Source organism: Ictalurus furcatus, chromosome 19 (genome assembly GCF_023375685.1).
Source record: "Ictalurus furcatus strain D&B chromosome 19, Billie_1.0, whole genome shotgun sequence".
Taxonomy (NCBI): Eukaryota; Metazoa; Chordata; class Actinopteri; order Siluriformes; family Ictaluridae; genus Ictalurus; species Ictalurus furcatus.
In genome coordinates, this window is record NC_071273.1 from 12127188 (window position 1) to 12153455 (window position 26268).

Genomic DNA, 26268 nt, shown 5'->3' on the forward strand with positions numbered 1-26268 from the left:
ACTCACGATGCATTGTGTATGTTCTAAATCCAAGTGAGATTATCCACTGAAGCAAGGCTGAGTATTTTTTTTTTTTTTTTTTTTTTTTTTTGAAAGTGCGGATGTTTAGGGTACACATTTGGGACCATCCACAATAGCTAAAAGTCAGTCACAAAGTGCAGAAAACTTAACGCAGAAGTAGAGCCTCATGAAGAATCGGGCAGGTCCAGTGGGCAGGAAGAGCCTCAGAAGTAGAAGCGTGTCCGGATTCGGCAGCAGCATCACATCAGGCAGCAGGAGAGCATGTACTGCTCAGCAGAGAGAAAAAAAAAACGGATAATTATGTATGCTCTTACTCTATCCAGTGATTTAAAAAGGCATATACTGTGGGAAAGTGCCAGCAGCAGGTCGAGCTCTGACAGCATAGTAGTATTGGATATGAACTATACTTGCTGATTTGTTTGTACGGAAGATATAGTGCTAATTATCTGATAGCCTCAGGCAAGCTGTTTAGATATGAAAATGGGACGGATTTGGCCTGTAGGCTGCCGGGTAAAGAGGGCTCTCAGCTTGGGGTGGGTGCAGTGGGTCCGTTCTGTTTTCTGCTGCATGTTTTATTAGTGAGAAGTAGACTTAGCTCCAGTCTGTAAACTGTCCTGGTTTGTGTTTGTAAGGTTAGTGCTCCTCCATTACACCCCCCTCCCAAATATGTCCTGTATCAGTCGCCGGATCAGACTGGGGTCTAGGGGCAGGAGTCGGAGGATCACAAACTAATTAAGGTCGTGGAGCAGCCCAGCCCCTGTAAAATTGTTTATAAACCATTAGGGGGGAAACGTGGCTCTCCCTAGTGTCCACTGAGCAATTAGAGCCAAGGTCAGAGCAGCTATGATGTGCGTTCTCCCCGTGTAGTGCAGAAGTGCTGCTGTGGACAGAAAATGGCATTTACACTGGGCCAAACGCTCACTTTTATTAATTTCCTAAATAAATAGGTGCCTCTCGGGGCCCTTTGTCTGTGAAATGCACCTTCAGTGATATTAATGAGCCTCTTGCTTATTTAGCCTATTTCCCTCTTTCTCTCTCTTCTTCTCTCCTCCCTTCCTCCCTCTCATTCTCTGCATGCTAACTAAGAGGGAAAAGAAATGAAACCATTTACCTCATGGCGCTTGGGGGTTTGTTTCAAAGGCAGAAGTGGAACCTATAAAAGTGGCATAAACATAAATGAAAGGGAAAAAGCATGCATATCATTCATTCGGTGAAATTGCCATCTCCAAGCAAATATTGTTCTCTATTGCATTCCCATTAGTAGCCCATACTGTTCCAGACTGTGTGTTGGGAATAAAGGCTAGAGATGTAGCAGGCTATGACGTGGTTTTAGTGCAATATCATGGCCCTGTGATTCTGTAGGGAAACTCTGTTTGATGGTTCTTGATCTTATTTGTCTTTTTTCAGTATTTAGTGCCTACACTAATTTCATGGCTCCTTTGGAAAGCTTTTTAAGTGGTCCAGACAAATTAATCGCTGACGGAGCTCGTAATTCTTCTGATAATCCGTTAAATATTTGCGCGTTTATTGGAAACATTGACCTAAACCGAGCCTCAGGCTCTAACGATTTGATTTGGCCAATTGGTCTTCTGCTCTGTTGGAACAGTGTATTGACAGAGTCTGGGACTGAAGCACACATTGACACCCACTCAGCCAGTCTATTCTTCCATCTGTTACATAGTTAGCATTGATTGGCGTTTGGTCCCTGACACTCGGGCACTGTCCTTGAGGACAGAAACAGCAGGCAAGCGAAGAAAAGTGTTAGGAAGCGTCAAAGTGGATGGCGTGTGATGTTTTGGCACCGGCCCTGTGGGTCCTCTTTGGGAATACAGATGAGGCACTGCACTGTGTTGCATCATTGTAGTTGGACATAGAAAGGCACACAGGACCCAACTCAAGACCAGACCTTCCTTTAGCTTCACGTTCGCTTTCTCTCTACTTTTTCCAGCATTATCTAAGCACATATATTTGCTCCAGTCCTAATGTGGCTGTGTGTTGGAGCAAAGAGCTGCTCCCGTCTCTGCATTTCAGCTGCACACACCTTGAAAAATATACAACTCCGAGCTGTCTTTGTGTGTTTGTGTGTGTTCTGGTAGAAACAGCGGTGCTATCTCACCCCAGTGCCCTCTTGCCAATTATATTCAATCATTGACTATTGAGAAAGCAGGGGCTACAGCAGGATAAGCCTGGCTGCAGCTTTCTGCTCTCACTCTTTTATTGACAACTGTATACCTCTGTCTCAGCTCGCTGAGCTCCTCCGTTTCTCGTCAGCCATATTCCCCCAGCGACATAAAGCCCTGTGAATTAACTCCGCTTTACTGCTGCGCACAAACATCTCTCAGCCAAATGCTTTATTTCACAAATAAAGACATGAACATTAGTGTTAGACTCTCAAAGCCCATTAAGATATCTGAAAGCTTTCTTGATCACTAAGCCTAATAATGAATAGAAGATAGACAAGCATATGAGAGAGAAGTGGCGTCATGTTGGACGGTGACTTTGAGATGTTCTAGAGATAAGCACATGATCCTGTTTGTTCACACAGCGAATAGCTGGATTATTTTCTGATAAGAGGCTTGACTGTGAGAATGGAGTAGATGGATGAAGGGAGGGAGAGAAGAACGGCTGGACTGATGGAAAGCTATCAATAGCTAGAGTGTGAGTATAAAAGCCTGCTCTCCCAGCCGAGTCACACTGAGAGCAGTTCGCTTTGTGCACACTGCTTATCAGGGTTGTCATCACAGCTCCAAATCCTGTCAGCGTCCTTGTTATTTTTTTTTTTGTATGTTCGTGTGGTACTGCTCCCTCACCTCCCTTCCCTTATCAGAATAGGGCTTTCATCCCGTCATTGTACTATTTTATTCACAGGAAAAGTCAGAGGCCTCATCTATTGATTACACATGCCATGTTTTTTGTACTTGGTCAGCTTCAGACTCTGGAGAGAAATCGGCCTTTTGGCAGAAAATGCCAAAGCGGAATCACTGAGCACATATGAAACGGCAGCTGTGAATGATGCAGCGTTTGCCTGATGTAACAGCAACAGAATGGAGTTTGCTCTAGCCTTCTAGTTGCTAGACTGGACCAAAGATGCGCAGGCGAATCTTGGTTCTGAGCCAGACATTAGTAAGACTCCCTAATACGAAGAAGCATCTAACAGGCTGAATACAATGACCAAAATAGCAGTTATGTCGCTGAGTAAGTCTCCAAATTGGTGACTGCCACTTCCTGCTTGACATACAGCGTTATGCCATCAACAATATCCTGATTCAACCAAAATGTATCAAGGAGTACCTTAAAGGCCTCAGTATACTATGTGTGAAGACGTTTGGCTGGCTTCCATGGAAATTATGGAGTCATTGCGAAAAACTGATCTCGTTTGGAGGCAATAGTTGCCAAGTCGTGCACATGGCAGCTACGTGAACTCCCTGGTCAAACGCACTATACAACCAAGCCGGTTATTGGACTTGACAAATGAGGCATGCCCAAGTTGATTCATTCCAAGATGGTAGACTTTGAGGAGCTGCGTCGTCTTCCTGTATTCATGGATATTATGACACCCCCTGTAGAACCGGAGCACTTGTATGTGTCAGCCAATTAGTAACAGCTATGTAGAAGTGTAGGAGCTTGTAAGCTCGTGAAGGTACATTTGTCCCTAGAGCAACCCTTGTGAAAGTTGTCTCTGCATTAACTATGCTGAGGACTTAAGAGGTCATTCTGATCTACTGCTATCAAGCTTTACAGTTTGTCTCTTGTGAATGAATCTGCCAGTTTTGTTAGCTGGTAAGCTGCAGATGGTTATTTTCTCTTGTCTTATTGTACCACTGCATTGTCCGTCTTCAAGGACACTGGAGGATTATATCCAGTTTGGTTGTTTGTCTACTTGCCCTGCTCCCTTAGGTCAAAGGTCCATATGCCTGAATTCGGTGGAAGCCGCACCGCAGGTGAAAATGGTCCCGTTGCTGTGAAAACCTCAAGTTGTTTATGGCTCTTTGGCTAAGATGTGCTACAGCTGAAGTACTTCATTACTGCAGAGGGCCTTTAATAATGCAAATGTAATTACCAAAGCCTCTAGGCAGGCTTAATGCATACTTAAGACTAACCTCTGTTCTCACTGCTTAACAGGTAAATGACCTGCTACTACATGGCACACAGCAGGGGAGTAAAGAAGGCTCTATTTAACAACGTTGTATCTTAAATTTAAATTTCAGTATGCCTCATTGAGGCCTGTTTGGAATTGATTTCAGTATGCCTTGTGTAGACTATACTCACCACGCACCTCATTGTGAGACTCCTGTTTTGATTGTTGATGACAATTTGATCTGATCCCAGAGCAACAAACATGATGCGCAGATCTGTTCTGGGTATGTGAAAGGAGTGGGAAGAATGGATGGTTGGTTGTCTAGTCGTTACAATAGTGATAACTCCAAGGATTTAATTGAGATTTCACATGAAATCTTTGCTTCAATGGACAAGGAACTGTGTGGTTTGTTGCAAAATTTGTTAGGCAACAGGTTTTTTTATTATTATTGTTAATACACCATCCATCCATTTTCCATACCACTTATTCTGCACAGGGTCGCGTAGGAGCCTAGAGCCTATCCCAGGGAACTCGGGGCATGAGGCAGAGCCCATCGCTGGGCACAATCGCACACACATGCGATTTGGAAATGTAACTTCAAGTCTTTGGACTAGGAGAGGAAACCAGAGTACTCCGAGGAAGCCCCCAAAGCACAGTGAGAAAATGCAAACTCCACACATACAGGATGGAGGTGGGAATCAAACCCCAAATCCAGGAGGTGTGAGGCAGACATGCTAACCACTAAGCCACCCTGCCCTTTTATTGTTAATACTCTAATCATCAAAATCATCATGTCCAAGTATTGAGCCTATGATCAGGAGATCGTCACTTTGAATTGTGTATTAAGCCAACTGTACAGCATAAAACGTTCATCCTGATTTTGCTGTCACATACATAAATCATCGTAAAATAATTCCTCTGTAGGGAGTTGAGATTGGTGGGCTTAATGTTGCATGCTACCTGGCTGCCAATTTAGTGCCATTGCAAAGTTCTGGCAGTGTCATGAAATTTTAATTAAAATCTGACTGTGACTGTGCGCTGCTACGATACTTGGGTTAAGTGTACCAATAGAAGGACTGCTTAGCATGACTGGAAACTCATGAGGCAGTTACAAATACGGTAGTGGCAGTGGCGAAATACAAACGAAACATGCTAATGGACTAAAAAAAATGTCCTTATTACCTCAAGCTTACTATGAAGAATGCTGTGACACCATTTTCTGCACGAGCTCGGATTACGCCGACTGATGATGTAGTAATTTTCTTTACTCAGAGGTTTATTGTTAAAGGACCTTCATTGTATATTGAGTGTTTAGAATTCAGCCAAGGTTTTATTGGGATCACTAAAGGTCGCACAGTGTGACAAGTTTACATTTATGCCATTTGGCAGACACACTTATCCAAAGCGACTTACATTTATTTCATTTATACATCTGAGCAGTTCAGTGTTAAGGGCCTTGCTCAAGGGCCCAACCGTGGTAGTTTTTTGGCGGTGCTGGGGTTTGAACTCACGACCTTCTGACCAACACCTTAACCATTGGGCTACCACTTTTAGCGACAAGTAAAAGGCCACACAGTCTAAGACTGGCTTTATTCAGCTGTGGCCAGGATCACAGTGATGCAAGCTCTTTTAGCTCATGTATACAGAGCAGAGCAGAAGTGCCTTCAGGTGCAGGAGTTATGGAAGATGCAGGGTTACACACGTCTCTGAGGAAGCACATGTTCGTCCTTGCTAAAATCTGTCATACAGTATAGACAGTTCAGGTAAAGGGTTGGAATTCACAACCCCTAAATAAGTAGAAAACCATCTGCTACCACCAAAATTAAAATATTACTACCCTGCCTGCCTATTGTGCAGTTTTTTTTTTTTTTTTAAGAGCCACACCTAATGTTGCGCTTGTATGTTGTAATGCACCAGGCTGTTCGTCTCCATTAAAATTCACCGGCATTTTAAAACATCAAACGCATTCATCCTACCAGCATGCTCCCTCTACTTTAACAGAGAGAGGATCCTGCAGAGATAGATTATCCAGGCTTTGGGCGTTAATGTTCACTGAGCCGCGAGTGATCTCGAGGGTCATCTCTCCAGCTGAAGAGTAGGTTCTGGCCTGCAAAAGTAGGCCAGGCACAAACTGTTCCATCTGTTTTTCCGTATTTAGGGTTGCTCCGCCAGCCCTCTTTCGAGGTCACGGAGAATAGGAAAAGAGCGTTGAAGAGACGGGGGGAAAAAAACCCATCAGAGCTGGAATCGCTTTAAGTGTTGGGATGCAGCTCCTTGTGTATTCATCCAAGGCACGTCTGGAGAGCAGTGGCTGCACAGCCTGAAGGACAGCCGCAATTGTTTATCGGTTAATGACTTCTCTCCCCTTGTGGGACGTTTGCCGCCTTAGCTGCTCCCAGGCCACATTAAAGCTTCCTCACTCTCTGAAGCCTCATCAAAGATGGACACACACACACACACTTAACACTTAGACACACTCAATATCTGTCTGCCCTTGTGAGTCAGAGCAGCAAGGGCTGCTTCTTTGTCAAGCCGGACCGCGAACACCTGTTGGAATTGCTGGGTTAGATTTGTGCAGAGATATAAGGAGTTTCCCGAACAGTTACTGCTTGACATTTAATCATCTTGGGGGAAAAAACGACACGGAGGTCATTAAATTACCAATGCTTGGATTACCTTGGGCAGCACGGTGGCGCAGATGAAGTGTTCCAAGACTGCCGATCTCACCCCTTGATTGATTACGATGGTAGTTGAGTTTTTTTCTGCAGCAGCAAATTTGGGCCGAATATCGGGCCAAATATAAGCCGTCTTTGCTCGGTAGTACTTCTTATTTGTGTGCGGATAAGCGAGTTCTCACCATTTCGCTCAAGACCTGCCCACAAGCACACACTTCACTCTTGCACCCAATCTTCTCCAGCAGTCGTGTAATTGCTGTGAATGATGGGTCTTCAGCCGCTATTGTTTATCAATATCCCCGTCTAGCACTTTGAGCACAGTATTCATCTTCCTTAACCCTCTGCATGCGGTTGTCTGCCGGTCACTTTCGGAGGCAGCGGTAAAATGCTGCTAGGTCAACAGCTAGCTGGCATGGAAATTGGCAAGGGGGGAGATGGAGGTGTGGAGAAGGATTCCTAAGTGGATGTCTGGTCATGAGGGCCGGCGGCACATGCCGAAATGAATGTGGTAATTATGCTGCACTGTGGGCCACAGGACCATGATGAATATTATCACTTAATTATGGGGCTCACTATTCCCAGCACGCAGCTACACTCACTATGGCCGTACTGCTTTGTGTGTGTGTGTGTGTGTGTGTGTGTGTGTGTGTGTGTGTGTGTGTGTGTGTGGTATGGGCAGTTATGTGCTTGGTATGCAGAAATTGACTATACCTACAGGCCATTGTGTTGGTGTGTCTCTGTGAGAGTATGTTAACTGTGTTCTTGATAGTCGTTTTCCCGTGGTTGTCATTATGTTGTAAAAATCCCCGAGGCGCAAAGACATTATGTAAGCATCACTAATGGATTCTGTTTTATGCGATCAATGACTTTTAATTGCAGTGATGTAAATGTATTGTAAACGAGCTCTCCACAGGCACATGTCAATCACGACATCTTCATACCTCAGTATGGAAAAACAAACAAAACATGTAAAACAATGGAATAATGATCTGTTAGTTAGAGCCGCGCCTGAGACGTATTTTTTTTCTTCTCTCTTTTTCATCTCCAGGACAACTACACTTTTGCCCAGCCGGGGATCCAGAGGAAAGTGAAGGCCCTGGAGGAACTGGTGAGCCGGATCGATGGTAGGTACTGCGAGTCTCTCTGTGCGTCTTTGTGTCTGCTGTTGTCCTCTACCTTCTACTCATCTTTATCAACCATGTCTTGTTCAATTATAGCAAGTATTGTTGTTTATGCAAAACAAAACCATCCTTATTCTCAAGGTCACTTTACAGGTAGAAAAAATAGTGTGAAATAACCCATGGTCCAATTACAGGCTCAGTTGCTCAGCAATGATAGTACTGTTAGGTAAGGAGGGGCTTTGTGCTTATGTACAGTAATAATAATAATAATAAGAAGAAGAAGAGCAAGAACTAGAAGCACAGTAGCTGTGTCCCATTTCTTTGGTCAAAGAAATAGTGTCGTGCGACACTATCAGGAACACAGCAACATTCAAACAAATGCTGTGGGCGGCAAAGCGACAGGAGCAGAGCGTCAACCGTTCTCAACCCCAAGAAAGCATCCTGTACGTGCCCAAAACAAGCACACGTCCTCCTGTCTCCGTAGCTATATTTATATTTTGTGGAAAAGTACACGAGCAGGCGATCAAACGCCTTTGGTTTCTGGTCAGATTTTTTATTTTTATTTTTATATTTGTTACATAGCCTGTGGATATAAAATAACAACGCAGTCCTGGTTGACTAAGCGCTAACTGTGCTTGCTGTCGCTATAGTTACCACACAAGAGACGGTGTATGAAAAACTGTGCTGAGTAGAAATTCTGACTTTTCTTAAGGGAAGCAGAGAGGGAGAGAGAGACAGGTAGAGCGGAGAGAGATATGCCTGCTGTGTCTAAAGCCCTTAAAGCTGTGGGCAGAACGCGCTGTCTAGAATATACTTTGCAGTCAAGCAACCGACAGTCCCAAGTGAATAAAGCAGTGCAGCAACGACCGAAAGGCACAATGTGTATATGTTTACCGACAAATAAATCTGACTTGGACAGTAATTCATCCTATGCATTTGAGTAATCTTAAGTACAGCAATGGGAAACGGGGAAAACTCTTGAGTTGTCATTTTTTTTCTAAATAAACTCCTGGATAATTTTTTTTTTTAAAATGGGGCAAGCCCAAAATGGAAAAATATGAAGCTTTTAATGGAAACAGGGAAATTCACTTATGTAGTCTTAAATAAAAAAATTAAGAAATAAATAAAAAGCTGTCCACAACATTTATTTAAAGTAAACCAAACGTTTAAACAAATCAAAGGGAAAAGCTATGGCATACGAAGTTCTTTATTTATTTGTTTAATTCTTGTTAATTTTCTGACCAGTGATTTGTTGGTAAGATCATTAAAAGCTTAATATTCTGCCATTTTGGGTTTCACCCATTTTTTTTTTTTTTTGCCCAGGAGTGTACATACCATAATATGCACCTTCAATAAACCTGCTACATTTATTTATTTAAAATGAAGTCTGTGGTATTTACTTCTCTAGGTCAGGACCTCCCTATCTGCTTATGTTGCATAGGGAAGATATCAGATTAACAGTGTGTATGCATTGAATAATTCTTGAAATCTGATAATGCTTTTCATTTAAAAAGATATATTGTCGCGTCATACCGTGCTGTCCACAACAAACTGGCAGCTCCAAAAAGAATTATTTTTAAAAAGTAATAAGCGCATTATGTTTCCCAGTGCTTCCTGTCATTCTGCTGACTACACATAAGTTGTCTAGCCTAACTCTCAGGTTTAAGGTCTCTTTTTTTTTTTCTTTTCCTCTCCACATTACTTGCCCTCGCTCCTTCAGCCTGAGTGTCAGACTCAATCAGTGCTGCAGTGGTTTGGCCTTTGCAGAGAGCACCGCTGCCCCGCTGGGGAAAAGCCGAAGTCACTGGAGCATAAGCCCCGCTCATTACTTTCTATTAGATGGCCATAATCAGAATTGAATGGCCACTTCTCAGAGACAGACCCTGCTCCTGCGCTTCAGCACCCGGGCCTGTCTGCTCAGCCTGCATCGAGTTCACTGATGCTTTTCATTTTGGGAGAAAATAAAACAGATTTGAATGCTTTCCCCCATTCTCGCTTTGTTGGCGCTATTTCTCTTTGCATGTGTGCGTATAAGAGAGTGTACATTTTCCTCAGTTTTTTTTTGGAGTGGTGTGATTTCCTTTCTGCACCTTTTTTTTTTTAAACACAGAGAAGAAGTTCTGTTTGTGTGTGCTGTATTCATTCCAAAATTACCCTGTTTATCAGTGAGAGAATTTCTTTGGCGTTCAGAAGTGCTTGGCTGCAAAAGCAGAAGATTCTCAAGCAGGATGTAACCCTGTTACCGGCTGAACAGATCTTTGGTTTGGGAATGGTTAGCATTTTATTTATTTATTTTTTTTCAATGAGTAATTATCTTAAAATTACTATTGAGCAAATTCACAAGAAACAAGGATGAAAAATCAGACGTAAGGGGTTAAAAATGGGTGAAGGTCACGTTTGTTTGTTTGTTTGTTTGTTTGTTTGTTTGTTTGTTTTTGACCTGCTCTTACTTTGCCTCCAACTTTAAATACTTGTTTGCTCTCACCCTTTATTCAATTTTTCTTTTTTTTTTCCCGAGCCAATTCAGACTTGTCAGCCTCGACTCAGAGGCCCTGTATAGCACTGTATAATTAGGCTAGTTTAGGGCCATGTACATCTTACACCAGTCTGATGTGTTACTTAGAGCACACAGGCCTTTACCAACTGCTACACATAAGTATGTTCCTCAATTTAATACATACATGCAACTTTTCTTTTAGTGAAATATAAAACATAATCTTTACGGAGCCTATGCACAATAACTGGAACGTTGCTCCTACACGACTTGTATTGTTACAGCACTAATTCTTCAATAGCATTAAGGGGAATTATTATTAGTAATAATAATAAGTCATTTAAAAAGTAACACGTATTGTTTAGAAACTTAATTCTGGCATCATATGTAACCTAACAGCTGTTATGTATAAATTAACAGCTGTTCATTTATACGCTCGAATAGTAGTGTAATGTCACTAGTGTACCTCTTGTGTAATTATACCATGGTTGCTGTTGGTTTCAGTCTCGAACAGATATAAGCTGTGTCCAAAATCGCGTACTGTGACAGTAGGTACTGCGTTAAATTCAGGATCTACTGCTCGGCCGTTGATGCAGTATGTACTGATCAGTATATGTGTGTAGTAAGAATACAATCCGGACATTTTCACGTGACCTATGACGTCATAATAACTGCAAAAACCTACAACTCTTGTTTTATACCTTCAACAAGTTAACAATTTACTCAGGTGTTGTTAAACAAGTACGGTTTAACCGACAAGAAACTAGGAACGATGTTTAATACCTATAGCACTTACACTTAAAAAGAGAAGACACGCTGCCTTCCACCATTTTTGATTCTAACAGCTCTACCACGCCAGTCCCGTTGCATTATGGGATAGTTTAGTGGCTATTGGTTCCCTGCTGCAGAATCTTGGCAGAAGCAATAGGTCATCCAGGTATTTCTCTCATACCGTTTTATGAATACTGAGAATTTGGACAAACTACTAGGGTAGTAGGGATATTGGACGCAGCCATTACTTTGTTTTACAGTCACGTAAAACAAAGGGATCCACTCTACATGCTGTGTTGTAATTCAGCTTATGAGAGGTTTAGCACACTTGCTTTGTTTAGTCTGGGGACATGGTTTGTTGAAACTGGATGCTTTATGTGATGTGCCAGCATTGCTGGTGTTAAACCATGAAACGCCATTGTAAATGTCCAGCTGCTGGACTGCGCAAGGTCATTCATCCAGGACAGGAGTCACTTTTCATGTAAATCTTTACCAATCTGGTCCTAGCTTACTGACAGGCTTGTAAAACATAATGTGTTACAACACGTCAAGTAAAACACAATGCTGCATGCTGTTATAGGAAAATAATCGAAGACACAGCGGTGTGAGTGAGCAGCCAGACTGAAACAGAGCTGCTGTTATCATCCATGTAATTATATATTTTACTGTAAGTTTTCTTCCTCTTAAACCACAGCAATTTCCAGCTATTCAAATGTATAATTTATTGTTAAACGACGCATCATATTTTTAAACTCTTTTTATACTTACAATTATTGTTATGGAACGTCTGCACAAGAAGTGAGTCCCTGTTATCGCTGTATACGAGCTCTGAACAGTCATTTCCTCACCAGGCTTCTTCGAGGGCAGTGTTGAAGTTCACTCGTCAGCACTCCCTTTATTTTCCTCATCTTTTCCTTTAGCCACGTTATTTGATCTCCTCTAATCAAATCTAATTTGACTGACTCAAATTGGGTGGGGATTTCTGGTCCTCATCGGATAATCATTCCACTTGATTCGGTCCTGCGAGTCGGAGAACTGTGGTACCTTACATATCGACTATGTTCTCTCACTCCAGAGAGAATTCCAGCAGGTCTGGCTTGTGTTGTCCTGCACAGAGTAAGATTCTTTCCTTGTCGCTCCTGCTTTCCTGCAGAGCTGTAGACATTCAGAGAGAAGTTAATGGAGTGAGGTCAAAAGGCACTTATCCTTGTAGTTGTGCCTGTAAGCATTTGCTCCTCTGTCTCCCTCCAGCCCTCCTTCCCTTCATCCCATCATACATCCGTCCATTCTCGCCCAAGGCACTATCCTGCACTTTGTGTGGTGCCTCTGCAGCACAAAGCACACTTTGTCTAGGTCGAGACTGAGTGTCTGTTTCTCAGCGGAATCGTTCTTTTGGCTTTTGGACTTTTAATAAGCCCAGTGGATGGATTAGTCGCTCATTATTTCCAAATTGCTCCATTGTGTAACGGCAGCCACTTTAATCAGGCTTCACATCTCACTCTGTGCTGTCGTAAAGTTCGGTGGAAATCAATCAAGCAGTCATGTTTTTCCTTTTCCCCCCTCAACTTCAAACCTTTTCACAAAGGGATGGTCCCTAGTGCGGGTAGATGCACTGGTTCCACCAGCTCTAATGAAGCAGGGGCTAACAGCCTGAGGCTTTCTGAACTCGTTGAGGCCCTGAGTCTCTGATTACGGTCAGTGCTCGAAGCCCTTCATGTGCAAGCACACTTGGTTCAGACATCCACATCCATCACCATATGCCTGTGTTCTGTCAGGTGAAGGTGGAGCATGTTGGTCGAGCCCGACATGGCAACCATGGCCCATGGGAACCTGTGGGATGTCACAAACGTCAACACAAGGGTCCATAATGTCCCCTTTCCTGCCTTGCAACTCTTTCCTTCAGTATGTTCCACCTCTCTCACTGAACACTAACAAACACAGCTGTTCAGCCACAGATGCATGGTTCAGATGCTGACGCCACACTTTCTAATGGCCCTGCACCTGCCTCTGAGTGAGAGGAAATGCAGTCAGGTGTTTTGGTGCAGTAAAATGAAAACCTGACCGACTTCCCAGACTCTTGTTGCACCACATTTGGGACCATCCAATTCCCAACTTTATGCTGATGAAGAAGTTAGGTCAATTGAAGCCATTGGGAAATGTTGAAATAAGCATGTCATCACTATTCTTGTTCATCTTCCTTCTCTTCTGCTCTAAGTAGCTCGGAAATGAACCCCTCCCTACTCCACCTAGATCGCTATGGTGTCATCATTGGTGCATTATTACATTGTTCTCTTTTCTAAAGGTATATCTAACTGCATATCAGGACACTTAAGCTGTGCAATTATGCACAGTCGATTTCTTGTGTACACTGCGTGCAGGTTTTGTCTGAGAGGTGCTTGAACAGAATTTATATTACAAAATGGCAGTGATTACTCTGCACGTAAATTGCACCCATTTGCGCACTACTTCTACATCTTGAGAGCAGTTTCTGCTTTTTTTTATGAATCATTTTCCAGCTATCAGACTTTTGCCTTGATTGTGGTAAAACTGAGGTTACTTTCCAAGCAAGACTACACTTGGAATATATGAAAATGTTCTGGAAATATAAGTGGTTTCTAAACCACTGAGATTACTTGATTTTATTTATTTATTTTTTTATTAATTTTTAAAATATATAAATTTCTGTTAGGTTATTTGGTGCATTTCCTGGTCTGAAGGCAGGTTGTGGTTTAAACCACAGGAAATGTAACCGCTCGACTTGCCTCTAACAGTGACTATGCCTTTTAACTTCTATTGTTCCAGTGATACTGACAGATGAGTCATTCCAGGAAGACCTTCTGTTAACATTGCACTGCTAGAAAATGTCCTGAGGAAGAGAATAAAAGCCTAAAAACAGTGAAAAACCCTGAAAAGTCCAGCAAAGCATCACAGTTCATTTAATATTCACTTTTCAGATCTCACTGCTCCTCTGACATTTCTCTTTTTATTGTGATTAGCATTGAAGCTACTGTGACCGAGGGCATAGCAGGCCAAGTGTAATGCACACAAAAGCAGCTGATTAGAAGTCTGTTTCTGTAGTCCCTGTCAGAGTTGGTACGGCCTCTGCGAGTCATGCTCGGAAGGAATTTGAGGCCGTGTTTGAAATTCCGACCCCTCCGGGGTTAAAGATTCACTCCGCCGTGCCCTCCACCAGTTGGGTCTGTTTGCTCAGAGCACTGTTTCCAGAGAGGTCATCTGCTCTTCTGTAGCTCTTTCCCCTGCTGATATTGCTTTAACAGAGCGCCTGGTGTACAATGGAGGCATTGTGCAGATTTCCAACACCCACTGAATTATACATTGAGAGAGGATTGGCAGGAGCAAGCCATTTGTGGTGTGAAAGGTAGACTTTGAAGTGCGTGTATGCTTTTTTCCCCCCTCTGTTAAGGATATGTATATTTATAGAATAGATACATAGAGCAGAGCTTACCTGCATTTTAGGGTGATTAAATGTCTGCCTGAGACTAGAGTACAACATTTATATCCCTCCCTTTCAGGTGTTTGGCAGCCTGAAAGTCTCCATCCATAGGGGAAATTGACACTTTTTCGCAAAATGTCTCTCAAAAAAATGTTTCATACTTAGTTTGTATTATATATATATATGTATATATATATATATATATTCTGATAGCCTTTAAGAGTGACAAAAGAAGAACGTAGTCAGTACGTTTACATGGTGTCACAATCTCCCCTGCAGATGGTGCTGCGGTGTGCGACGTGCACAGAGAGACGGAGGGCGTGCGTGCACGAACCAGAGCGAGCACATGCTCGTGGATTAAGTAGGAACTATGGGGACGTTGTTTACAATGGACACATGCGGTTGTTTTGGTTTTCTGTTCTGTTTCCTCCTTGTTTATTCACTGGTTGGTTTTCGAGGGTGTGTATTAATTGTTTCAGCTGTTTACGTTCAGGTTTGATTATGTGTGTTACTTAAGCCCATCGCGTTGCTGCGCACTTCACACAGTATTAAATGTATAGACGCCAAGTATATGTGAGCTACCTGGATGCTAGCGGTCATGTTCTCGTGCCATGTGTTTGTTCCATGCCTTGAACCTAGTCTCAAGTTTAGTACCTCGATTATAGCTTTTCCAGTTTAGACCGCAATCCCTGTTTGTTAAGTTCTGGTTGTAAATAAAGACGTTCATCTGCAATTGCTTCCGCATTGAGTCTCGATTCATAACACATGGACAACAATAATCCGATATTAACCCGATTAAGACGATACTCTGATTAAGAAACTAGCATGTAAACAGCGATTATTGATGACCTTAATCTGATTAAAGTCATATTTGAAGTAAACACAAATGGAATTAAGACGTGTGGAGTATTCCTGTTTTTGTCGCATTATCGACGTGTATTACAGACATGTACACACCTTAATCACACTATTAACATCGTGTGGGAGTTTTCACTGCATTTTGCGACAGGACACATACACACACGGCAGTGCTCAACCGTTTGACGGCGAACAGGAGAGCACGACTGTGTCCGAAACCACGTACTTACCTACTATATAGTAGGCGAAATACATGTACGTAGTAGGTGAAGTACATGTACTTCGGTAAGTACGTGGTTTGGGACTCAGCCCACGGCTTCAAGCAGTCGTCTATTTGCACGTACGGCATGACAAATAATCAAGTGCATTTGAAGCGTCCGTAAAAATTAAAAATGAAAACCCAAAACTGTATACGGTACCATAATTCACAAGTACCATAATTCATAAAAAAAAAATGCATTATTTAACAAATAAAAATGTATAATCAACAATTTGGTGAAGCTTGGTGAAGTTTAACATTTATGGAAGGAGTCTTTAGTGTCGTCACTTTGTCACAGAGGTAGGTAATGCAGTTCTTTAGGTTTTTCACCATGGGTGAGTTTTTGGAACAGAGGATTTTTGCAGTTTCTTGGTAACATGACAAGCTGCATTTTTTTTTCCCATATTATCGTCAGCGAAGGAAAAAAGAGGTCGGTGATGGAATGAGGGTTTGTAGCTGCTGTAATGTAAGAGATAACAGAAACTTGTTTCATGGAAAATGAAATGAAACTGTAAACAGTTAAATATACAATGCAGTACAATACAATCCCCTGCTGTGCTTCATATCAGGCTGCGAATCAGCGACCCGTCATTGATCGTTTTCCTATTCCAGAACATCCTGAAGTGTTTTATTGCTTATATAACACCGTGCACTTGTCAAGATACTGAACTAAAAGTGAACAGCGGCTTCTGCCATGTATTATATTATTATAAATTTGTTGTATAAATGTCCCCTAAATTTTCATATTCTGTACAGTGTGCACTGGAGGACGTTCTGTATTTTTAGACTTAAAGGGAAGAGCTGCTTTATTTATTTATTTTTTTATTCCTTAGCTGATGGATTGCTTGTATTTTAGTATAGATGGCTGTCTCTTAGGGGAACCATAAGGCAGATGGCTTTCTGGGCGCTCACTGTGTACTACTAAGCTTATCGCTATTGTGCATCACCACAGGCAGACTCATCAGGTTTTGCACAGTGTGCGTTTTGCAAGTACCATTCTGAGACTCTATACATCATCGCTTAAAACGAGGAGCCAGTGGAATCTGTCAGGGGTTTCTGCTACATGGCGTCATTATATCAAGACAATAAAACGCAAATATCCATTGATGTACTTTGCAAGAAAAGGCAGTGGAGCTGGAACGAGCCTTCCGTGCACCGTGCGAAAAATGTATCTGGTGCAGATTTAGTCTCTCATCTCGTGTGAGTGATCGGCGTCAGTCTGTTGTAAATATATATGACCCCTCGCTGGGATGTTTCCTGATAAACATTTTCTCTCCTGTCTTCATCACGACCCCCCCCCCCCACACACACACACACACACGTGTGAAGCTGGAAAAGGCTGATGGTGAGATCGCACCAGATCACCCGTTCAAACTGCCGTATTGATTTTTCCTCACCAGTGCGCCATTTTAATCCGACTGCCAATTTCCTTCCGGTGACTCAATCTTAGGTTTTAATGAACTGCCTGCTCCTCAAAAGCGCCTGGAGTTCTTTCATAAGCCTTTCAAACTTTAGCTGTTGTATCAAAAGTGAAGTTTCCATTTCTTCCCTCGCCGCCTGCGTTTTAATAAAATGTAGGTGTGAGTTCCCCTCTGCAGACTGCCATAGCTCTGATCCAATTTGAACTGTCTTAACATATAGATCTCTGCTAGTGGAACAGACTAGAATAGTCCCTGAATGCATGACTTTTTTGTTAACATGCGACGTTGCCGTTTTTATTATTCTAATGCTGCTACATTGGTTCAAATGGACTACTAAACCTGAACTTAGCAATCATAAAGACTGAAATAGTCGCTACTTTAGCTGTATAGATACACTCACCATCCACTTTAATAGGGACACTGGTGCACCTGCTCATTTATGCAGGTATCCAATCAGACAATCAGGTGGCAGCAGCACAATGCATAAAATCCTGCAGGTACAGGTCAAGAAGTTCAGTTAATATTCACATAAACATCAGACTGGGGGAAAGTGTGACTTTAACTGAAGCATGGTTGTTGGTGCCAGATGAGCTGGTTTGAGTGTTTCAGAAGCTGCTGATCTCCTGGGATTCTCTCACACACACAACAGTCTCTAGAGTTTACACAGAATGGTGTGGAAACAAGAAACCTCCTGTGTGCGCAGGGTCTGCAGGCTGAAACTTGTTGATGAGAGAGATCAGAGGAGAATGACCAGACTGGACTGAGCTGACAGAGAGGATATAGTAACTCAAATAATCACTCTGTATAACCGTGTTGAGCAGAAAAGCATCTCGGAACACACAAAACATCAAACCCTGAGGAGAATGAGCTACAACAGGAGAAGACCACATCTGGTTCCACTCCTCTCAGCAGGAAACAAGAATCTGAGGCTGACAAACTGGACAGCTGAAGACTGGAAATAAGACCAGGTGATTTTGTTGTTCTGAACTTCAACTGTCCAGTTTGGATTCTTCTGCTCACCGTGGTTGTAAAGAGTGATTATTTGAGTTATTATATCCTTCCTGGCAGCTCAAACCAACCTGGCCATTTTCCTCTGCACTCTCTTAACAACAAGGCGTTTCCACCCACAGAACTATCACTCACTCTGTTTTTTGTTTTTCGCTCCATTCTGTGTAAACACTATAGACTGTTGTGTGTGTGAGTGTGTGTGTGTGAGAATCCCCGGAGATCAGTAGCTTCTGAAATGCTCAAACCAGCCCATCTGGCACCAACAACTATGCCACAGTTAAAGTCACAGAGATTGCAGTTTTTTAAAAGAATAACATTTCTGGGATGTCATTCCTGGGTTACGGATATGAATTTTTAAACTCAAAATGGTTGTGTCCTTTTAGAAAGCAACCCAGAGCTCATAACTAAGATAGACATTTTACATACATATAGCAGATGGTCAGTGTTATGGATGCGACATGAGATGGACAAAGGTTGTTACAGTTTATTATAAATTTTCAGTTTATTCCTTTGAAATATAAATCGCTTCAGTCATGTCATGTCATGGTGAGCATGATGAAAGAGACCAACATGAACTAGCACAGAAGTTTACACTGACTATGTTTACATGGACAGCAGTAATCTAATTATTGACCTTATTCTGAATAAGACAATATTGTGATTAATGTGTTTATATGAGTCGCTTTTAGAATACTCCTTTTTTTTGTTAGTTTTACGTGTTATAGAACATAGATCGATTAACAGCACACGCCATTACGTCCCCACGCCACACCGTCCGACGTTCCCTCCAGAATTTCACGTATCGACATTCAGTTCGTCTTCGTTATGGTACCGTATACAGTTTTGGGTGTTTTTATTTATAATTTTACGAATGTTTCAAGTGCAGTTAATTATTTGTCATGCTGTACGTGCAAATAGACGACGGCTTGAAGCCACGGGCTGTGTCCCAAACCGCATACTTACCTACTATATAGTAGCTGAGATACATGTATTTCTCCTACTATATAGTAGGTAAGTACGCGGTTTGGGACGCAGCCGTACTCTCTTGTTTGCCGTCAGATTTTTGAGCACTGCCGTGTGTGTACGTGTCCTGTCGCAAAATGCGTTGAAAACTCCCACACGACGTTAATTGTGTGATTAAGGTGTGTACATGTCTGTAATATACTTCCATAATGCGCCTAAAACAGGAATACTCCACATGTCTTAATTCGATTTGTGTTTACTTCGAGTATGACTAATCGGATTAAGGTCATCAATAATCGCTGTTTACATGCTAGTTTCTTAATCAGAGTATCGTCTTAATCGGGTTAATATCGGATTATTGTTGTCCATGTAAACGTACTCTCTGCGTATATATTACAAAGGAAAATGAAAGAGTTCTTCACAGAATATAGAAATGTCATGCTTGTGCAGTGAACTATTTTGTAAACGACTGAAGAGGAAATAAGAATAAATTAAGTTATACATGTTTATTAAAGTTATAGTGTTTTCCCCTTTTTTAGGTATAGATCTGGACTGAAAACCATGCACTGGGTTGTTGTTGCTGCTGTTGTTGTTGTTGTTGTTATATCTGTTCCTCTTAGATTCTCATTAGCACAATATCTCAAGAACGTGTGTTTGAATGTTTTATAAAGAGTTATTATTTAAACTGATTAGATTTTTAAATGAATCCGAACAGAATCTTCAATAGCTTCCTTCCTGATTGAAGTGTATTTCAACAGTAGTTCAAGCACACAAATTACTAGCAACAAGAGCTAGACTTTGGCATCAAATTCTGCGTATTGTTGTTGTTGTTGTTGTTGTTAATTAGTTATTTGTAATTAATCCTCTTGTTTGGGATTTCATGTTTTCAGACGGGGCGTGATCAGTAACTTTTTTTTTTCTTTTTTTTCTTCTTTCTTTCTTTTTTCTTTTGACTATTTTTCGATGTCCAGAATTTCATCGCAGTGATCAGGTGAAGGATCTCTGGAGGAATATTCAGGAGTTTGGCATAAATATATTTAGGCCTTGAACCTACTGACAGATTACCGATACTCTCAGCTGCGTGGGTTGCTATGACTGTGTGAAGCAGCAGTTTATAAGTTTGGCCTCTCGCTTATGAGTGAAGTCTCTGGAACGCAGCAAATGGGAGCTGGAGAGCTCAGCTGGATATGACCTTCATGGACCAGCACCGTGATTATTAAGACAAAAGATGTAGGGAGCGAGAGTTCAATGATGTTGCATTAAATGGCACGTCACTTCATCCTTGTTTATTCTTGACTAAAGGGTAGAATGGATTGGCTTGCGTAGTTTAAGTGGTAGCACATTAACCATCATAATCACACTCTTAAACTTCCTCTTCTACATTCCTCTTCCTGGCACACAGCCCTAACCCAGCAAGCCTCTGCCTCTCTGCCTTTAAAGTGAGTTTGCCTCTGCCTTGCGCCTCTTCTCCCAGCAGGCACTGGGCTCTGACAGCACAGCCAGACCCACTCTAGCTGGCGAGTAGAGCACAATCAATGTCCACGCTCCCTGCTCCTGATAAGCTGCAGATTCATTGCTCTTCAGCAGCCCCTGTCATCTTTCAGCACCTTTAACTGTAGGGCGGGCGTGGAAATGAAAACGTAGCTCCAATTAAAATCAACACATCGGGGATAGCACACCACCGGATAAATAAGGACGATGAATCAAACGAGGCAGTCACCTTCAGCATGGCGAGGACAGCAGACGACAAAGTCACTGCTCTCCTTCTGGGAAACTTTTAATTTTTTTATTTCGATTTTTATAAAAGGTGAGGCCAGGCTTCTTTGAACACAATTATCTGCTGAATCATTAAAACATTTCACGTTTATGCTTCAGCTTTGTGCCCACAGTGAGACATAAATGTTCCTGACAGCAGGCAGTAAACGTTTGTAAGATTTTCCCACATTGTTCTCTGCAGTGTGCTTACCTTGCCAGAATTTTGTGTAGGTGTAAATTAAGCTGGTCACTTATTACACTGCTCCACTGAACGCTGCTGCTCGCCATGGCTCAGCAATTAATGCACACTCAGGGCTATCTGTATCCGCTGTTACCATCACTTACATCCGTGGAGCTTATCGCTGGAGACTTCAGACGTGAGCAGTGACTTACCAGTCAAAATCCAAATAAACTATTTTGAAACCATGCATATCAGATTAGATGTTAATAGTGTGTGTGTGTGTGTGTGTGTGTGTGTGTGTGTGTGTGTGTGTGTGTGTCCTATAGAGAACTAGTAAACATGAGATACAGCAGTGGATAAATGTGAAGAATCTTTCATTTTTAGTGAAAATAAACAGAAGGACACTAGAATAATGGCGGCTGTGTTTTGGAGCACGTGTAAAGTGTGTCAGTGTGTACGAGTATGAGTTTACTGAACTTTCCTAAACAGTGTTGAAATAAACTGCCCGTCCGTGGTGCAGGATAAACTCCGCCTCCACTCTGACCCTGACCGGGATACAGCGCTTACCGAACAGGGATGAGTAAATAAATGTCTTTCTTTTCCTTCCTTCTTCTTTCTCTCTCTCTCTCCATCCTTCCTTTTTTCCTTCCTTCTTTCTTTCTTTCTTTCTCTCTGTCTCCCTCCATCCTTCCTTTTTTCCTTCCTTCTTTCTTTCTTTCTTTCTTTCTCTCTCTCTCCATCCTTCCTTTTTTCCTTCCTTCTTTCTTTCTTTCTTTCTCTCTGTCTCCCTCCATCCTTCCTTTTTTCCTTCCTTCTTTCTTTTTCTTTCTCTCTGTCTCCCTCCATCCTTCCTTTTTTCCTTCCTTCTTTCTTTCTTTCTTTCTTTCTGTCTCCCTCCATCCTTCCTTTTTTCCTTCCTTCTTTCTTTCTGTCTCCCTCCATCCTTCCTTTTTTCCTTCCTTCTTTCTTTCTGTCTCCCTCCATCCTTCCTTTTTTCCTTCCTTCTTTCTTTCTTTCTTTCTGTCTCCCTCCATCCTTCCTTTTTTCCTTCCTTCTTTCTTTCTGTCTCCCTCCATCCTTCCTTTTTTCCTTCCTTCTTTCTTTCTTTCTTTCTGTCTCCCTCCATCCTTCCTTTTTTCCTTCTTTCTTTCTTTCTTTCTTTCTTTCTCTCTCTCTCTCCCTCCATCCTTTTATCCTTCCTTCCTCCTTCTTTCTTTCTTTCTTTCTTTCTTTTTCTTTTTCTCTCTCCCTCTCCTTCCCTCCTTCCTTTTTTCCTTCCTTCTTTCTTTCTTTCTTTCTGTCTCCCTCCCTCCATCCTTCCTTTTTTCCTTCCTTCTTTCTTTCTTTCTTTCTCTCTGTCTCCCTCCATCCTTCCTTTTTTCCTTCCTTCTTTCTTTCTCTCTCTCTCCCTCCATCCTTTTTTCCTTCCTTCCTCCTTCTTTCTTTCTTTCTTTCTTTCTTTTTCTCTCTCCCTCTCCTTCTCTCCTTCCTTTTTTCCTTCTTTCTTTCTTTCTTTCTGTCTCCCTCCCTCCATCCTTCCTTTTTTCCTTCCTTCTTTCTTTCTCTCTCTCCCTCCATCCTTTTTTCCTTCCTTCCTCCTTCTTTCTTTCTTTCTTTCTTTCTTTTTCTTTTTCTCTCTCCCTCTCCTTCCCTCCTTCCCTCCTTCCTTTTTTCCTTCCTTCTTTCTTTCTTTCTGTCTCCCTCCCTCCCTCCCTCCCTCCTTCTTTCCTTCCATCCATCTTTCTTTCTCTTTCTTTCTTTCTCTCCTTCCTTCCTTCCTTCCTTTTTTCCTTCCATCCTTCTTTCTTTCTTTCTCTCTCTCTTGCTCTCTCTTTTTCTCGCTCTCTTTCTTTCTTTTCTTTCTCGCTCCTTCCTTCCTTTTTTACTTTGTTCCTTTTTTTCTTTCTTTCCTTCTCACTCCCACCCTTCTTTCCTTCCATGCTTCCTCCTTTCTTCCCTCCCTCCCTCAGGTTTATCATTTCACATGATGTCGGCTCTTCGTATTTTAGTTCTCTTTCTCACAGTAGTGGTGGTCTTGTTGCTTTATAAGCTCTTCTTCATTATTTCAGACTTTTTTTTTAACATGCAGCTCACAGTGTAAGACTTTAGCATAATTAATAGTGTGTTATAATCCATATCGCTTAATAATAGCGTACTGCGCGTGTGTGTAACCTGACTCTACATAATGGTGTAATTAAAAAACAACAAAGCCAAAACAAAGTGAAGTGACATGGTGCAAGCGTAGCGCAGCTGTAAATAAGTAGGAAAGATTTGGCCTACTGCATAGTGCGTCTTCCACGAGCTGTTACCCTTCTTCCTCATCTCCGCAATCCAAATATTCATCAAACGTTGCATGCTTTTAACATAATCAAGAGTGTGTCATAATGAGAAGCAGTTGAAGAGAGCCCACAAGCACTGCACGCGGCTTCCACGAGCAAACTCCCCCAAATTTGCACATTGTTTTTTTTTTCCTTATCTCCTCTGTTTTGCATGAATACGCTGGAGTTCATCAGCATGTAGATTGCTAAAGGTAAATTTATGGAAATGAACACACAGCATGGTTTTTGCTTTATTCATAGGAGGCTGGAGTTTGTTAATGTTGCTTAGAAGCACACATTAACATTTCAAGCATCGTGAGAAATGAAGTGGGATCTCTGCAACGAGGACAGAGCTAGAGTCTCTCAGCCTCGACACTTTATCATGAGTACGTTCATTTGGATCCATTCTGCATGCTCGTATAAGTGGTGTGCTACGCTAATAGCCCGGGTTCATGTTGATGAGGGATCGAGCTTGTGGGTTTAACCTTTTTATGTTTTGTTTTGAAGACCTTTTGGCAGGTTGATTCTAAGCAGTATCTTGAACTTGATCGAATGCTTTTGTTCAAATACTAAGAGGAAAAATGTAAACCATCGAGATACCATAGTCATGGTCTGTCTATAGACTGTCAGTTGCTCGTAGTGGATACTTACTTGTATTTTGGTCGACTGACAAAAGAAACAGAAAATATAGTATTCTACTCGACCTCTCTATCCCCGAAACAGGAGAAGAGGAATCTAAGGTTATGTTATGCTAATGTTATGTTCACACAGCAGGAAAAAGATGCCCACATCTGATCTTTTTCATCCAATCTTACTTGCATGGCTGTGTGAACGGCAAAAAAAACCAACACGTTGAATCTGACATTTTCACTTCCTGTTTGGGCCACTTTCATACGCGGTGCTGAAATCCGATACTTGTCCGATACATGGCGACGTGACCTCGGGACTCATGCGTCAGCCGAGTCAGGTCAAATGGGTTTTTTGTCATCACTCCTCTATGTAGCTAGTATACATTGGAATGAAATGTCGTTTCTTCAAGACAGAACAGTACGCAAGACTACGTAAAGTGCAGTACACAGCAGTGTGAGACAGTTCATGCTCCTGGGAAGGAACGGTGGAGGATAACAGCGAAGGAGGATTTCAGTGGCGGGGCAGTGAGGTAGGGGGCGCGGTGGCTTAGTGGTTAGTACGTGCCTCACACCTCAGGGGTCGGGGGTTCAATTCCCGCCTGCGCCCTTTGTGTGCGGAGTTTGCATGTTCTCCCCGTGCTTTGGAGGTTTCCTCCGAGTACTCCAGTTTCCTCCCCCAGTCCAAAGACATGCATCGTAGGCTGATTGGCAATTCCAAATTGTCCATAGTGTGTGAATGTGTGTGCGATGGGTTGGCACCCTGCTCCGGGTGTCCCCCGCCTTGTGGCCCAAGTTCCCTGGGATAGGCTCCTCTGTGTAGTCGTACGAGAGTGAGATAACGAACCTCATAAACAAAGAAGGTGCATCTCATTTCATATTTGTGCATCCTCGGTTCCTTTTCTTTCCTTCCTTTCCTTGCGTCTTAGCTCCACCCCCTTAGGATGCAAGGAGAGAGGAATCCAAGCAAGGCGAATGGAATTTCCTCGCTCCCTCTAACGTCTCTTCAAAGCCACGTCAATTAACGATGACTGTGCCCAGGTGGATTACCTCACTGCATTTCAGGGATTTGCCGTTATGTTGTTGGAGCTCGGTTAATAACAACGTTCTTAATAAAGCTAAATGCACTGATATTATGAAACAACTGGGTTAATCGACAGTACATAAATTATTGCACCTTTTGTGCAGCTTTGCATATCCAAACATGCAAGGATCAGTTAACTGCACACACATTATTATTGAATTGTATTTCACACAAAATGACATCACATCGTCAAAGGACTTTTTGTTTGAGATTGTGGCCGATGTAAAGGATGAGGAGAATTTATATGTGCGTCAGGTTTTTTGACAAAAACACTTCTGCATAGGATACAGCACTGTATCCTCGCTCCTAGCTCCTCTGGAAGCTTCCTCACTCGTCGTTCCTCGACTCCTCACGGTGCAATTAGAGAATTGATATGTCCTTCAAGATGGTTGATGTCAATCGATTTCCGGGTCACGGGCTGGAGGACGGAGGAGCGAGGAAGCATCAATTTGAGTATTGAGCAGCATCCTTGGTGTGCTGCAAAATTGGAAGGCACCACTCCATGTTTGAAGAGGTCACATATGAAATGGCCGAACGCGGCCGTAGTAGAACCTGTTTGCAGTGCCAAAGAAAAGTTCGAAGTTTAAAAGCGAAATTTTAAGAAGAACTAAAGAAGTGGGCGTGGCAGAATGACGTGCTCTTTTTACAACGAGATTGCACACATCATGTGACATAGTGTTCTTTTGCACATGCAGGTCAGTTTAGGAGCTTGATCTGGTCAGACTAGTGCCAGATATAGGTTAAGTTGAAAACATAGTGTGAACAGTCCGACAAAAATACTTTTGCCTGCTGGGCCTTGGCTATTTTGAGCAGAAATGCTGCTTATCCCCTACCTTTTCCACACACATTATCACGTACACAAAAAGTAAAAGAAAATAACCAATACACAAAATATCTAGTACTTCACCGGTGTAAAGCTGTCGACCCAAGGCCAGGTTCGATCTGATCAGATCTCTTTTCCCAAGTGCTGCTTCTCCTCGTCTTGTATAGAAAAAGGCTTCCCTGTGCAGCCGGTGATGTCCCGCAGTAGAGAGAAATACAGAAAAGAATAAACCATACAACCACATGGAGCATTACAACAGACAGGCGTACCAGCAGCCTTCTGACATTGTGACTAATGTCATCTCTGCAAGCCTGAAGGAAAAACATGCACTGCCAGTACTTACATCCAGATACTTAGC

General features: G+C 42.3%; 1 protein-coding gene across 4 annotated transcripts in view; it reads left to right on the forward strand.

Moving 5' to 3' along the window:
- Nucleotides 1-26268, forward strand: part of tbc1d22a (TBC1 domain family, member 22a) — a 183152-nt gene that overhangs the window by 100722 nt on the left and 56162 nt on the right. For 3 of the 4 annotated variants that reach the window (XM_053650349.1, XM_053650351.1, XM_053650350.1), the window contains one exon: nt 7823-7898. In XM_053650349.1, coding sequence (XP_053506324.1) covers nt 7823-7898 — 76 coding nt within the window. Of the gene's footprint in view, nt 1-7822; nt 7899-8607; nt 12059-26268 lie in introns of those variants that run through there. The other variant, XM_053650352.1, reaches the window with a different exon arrangement.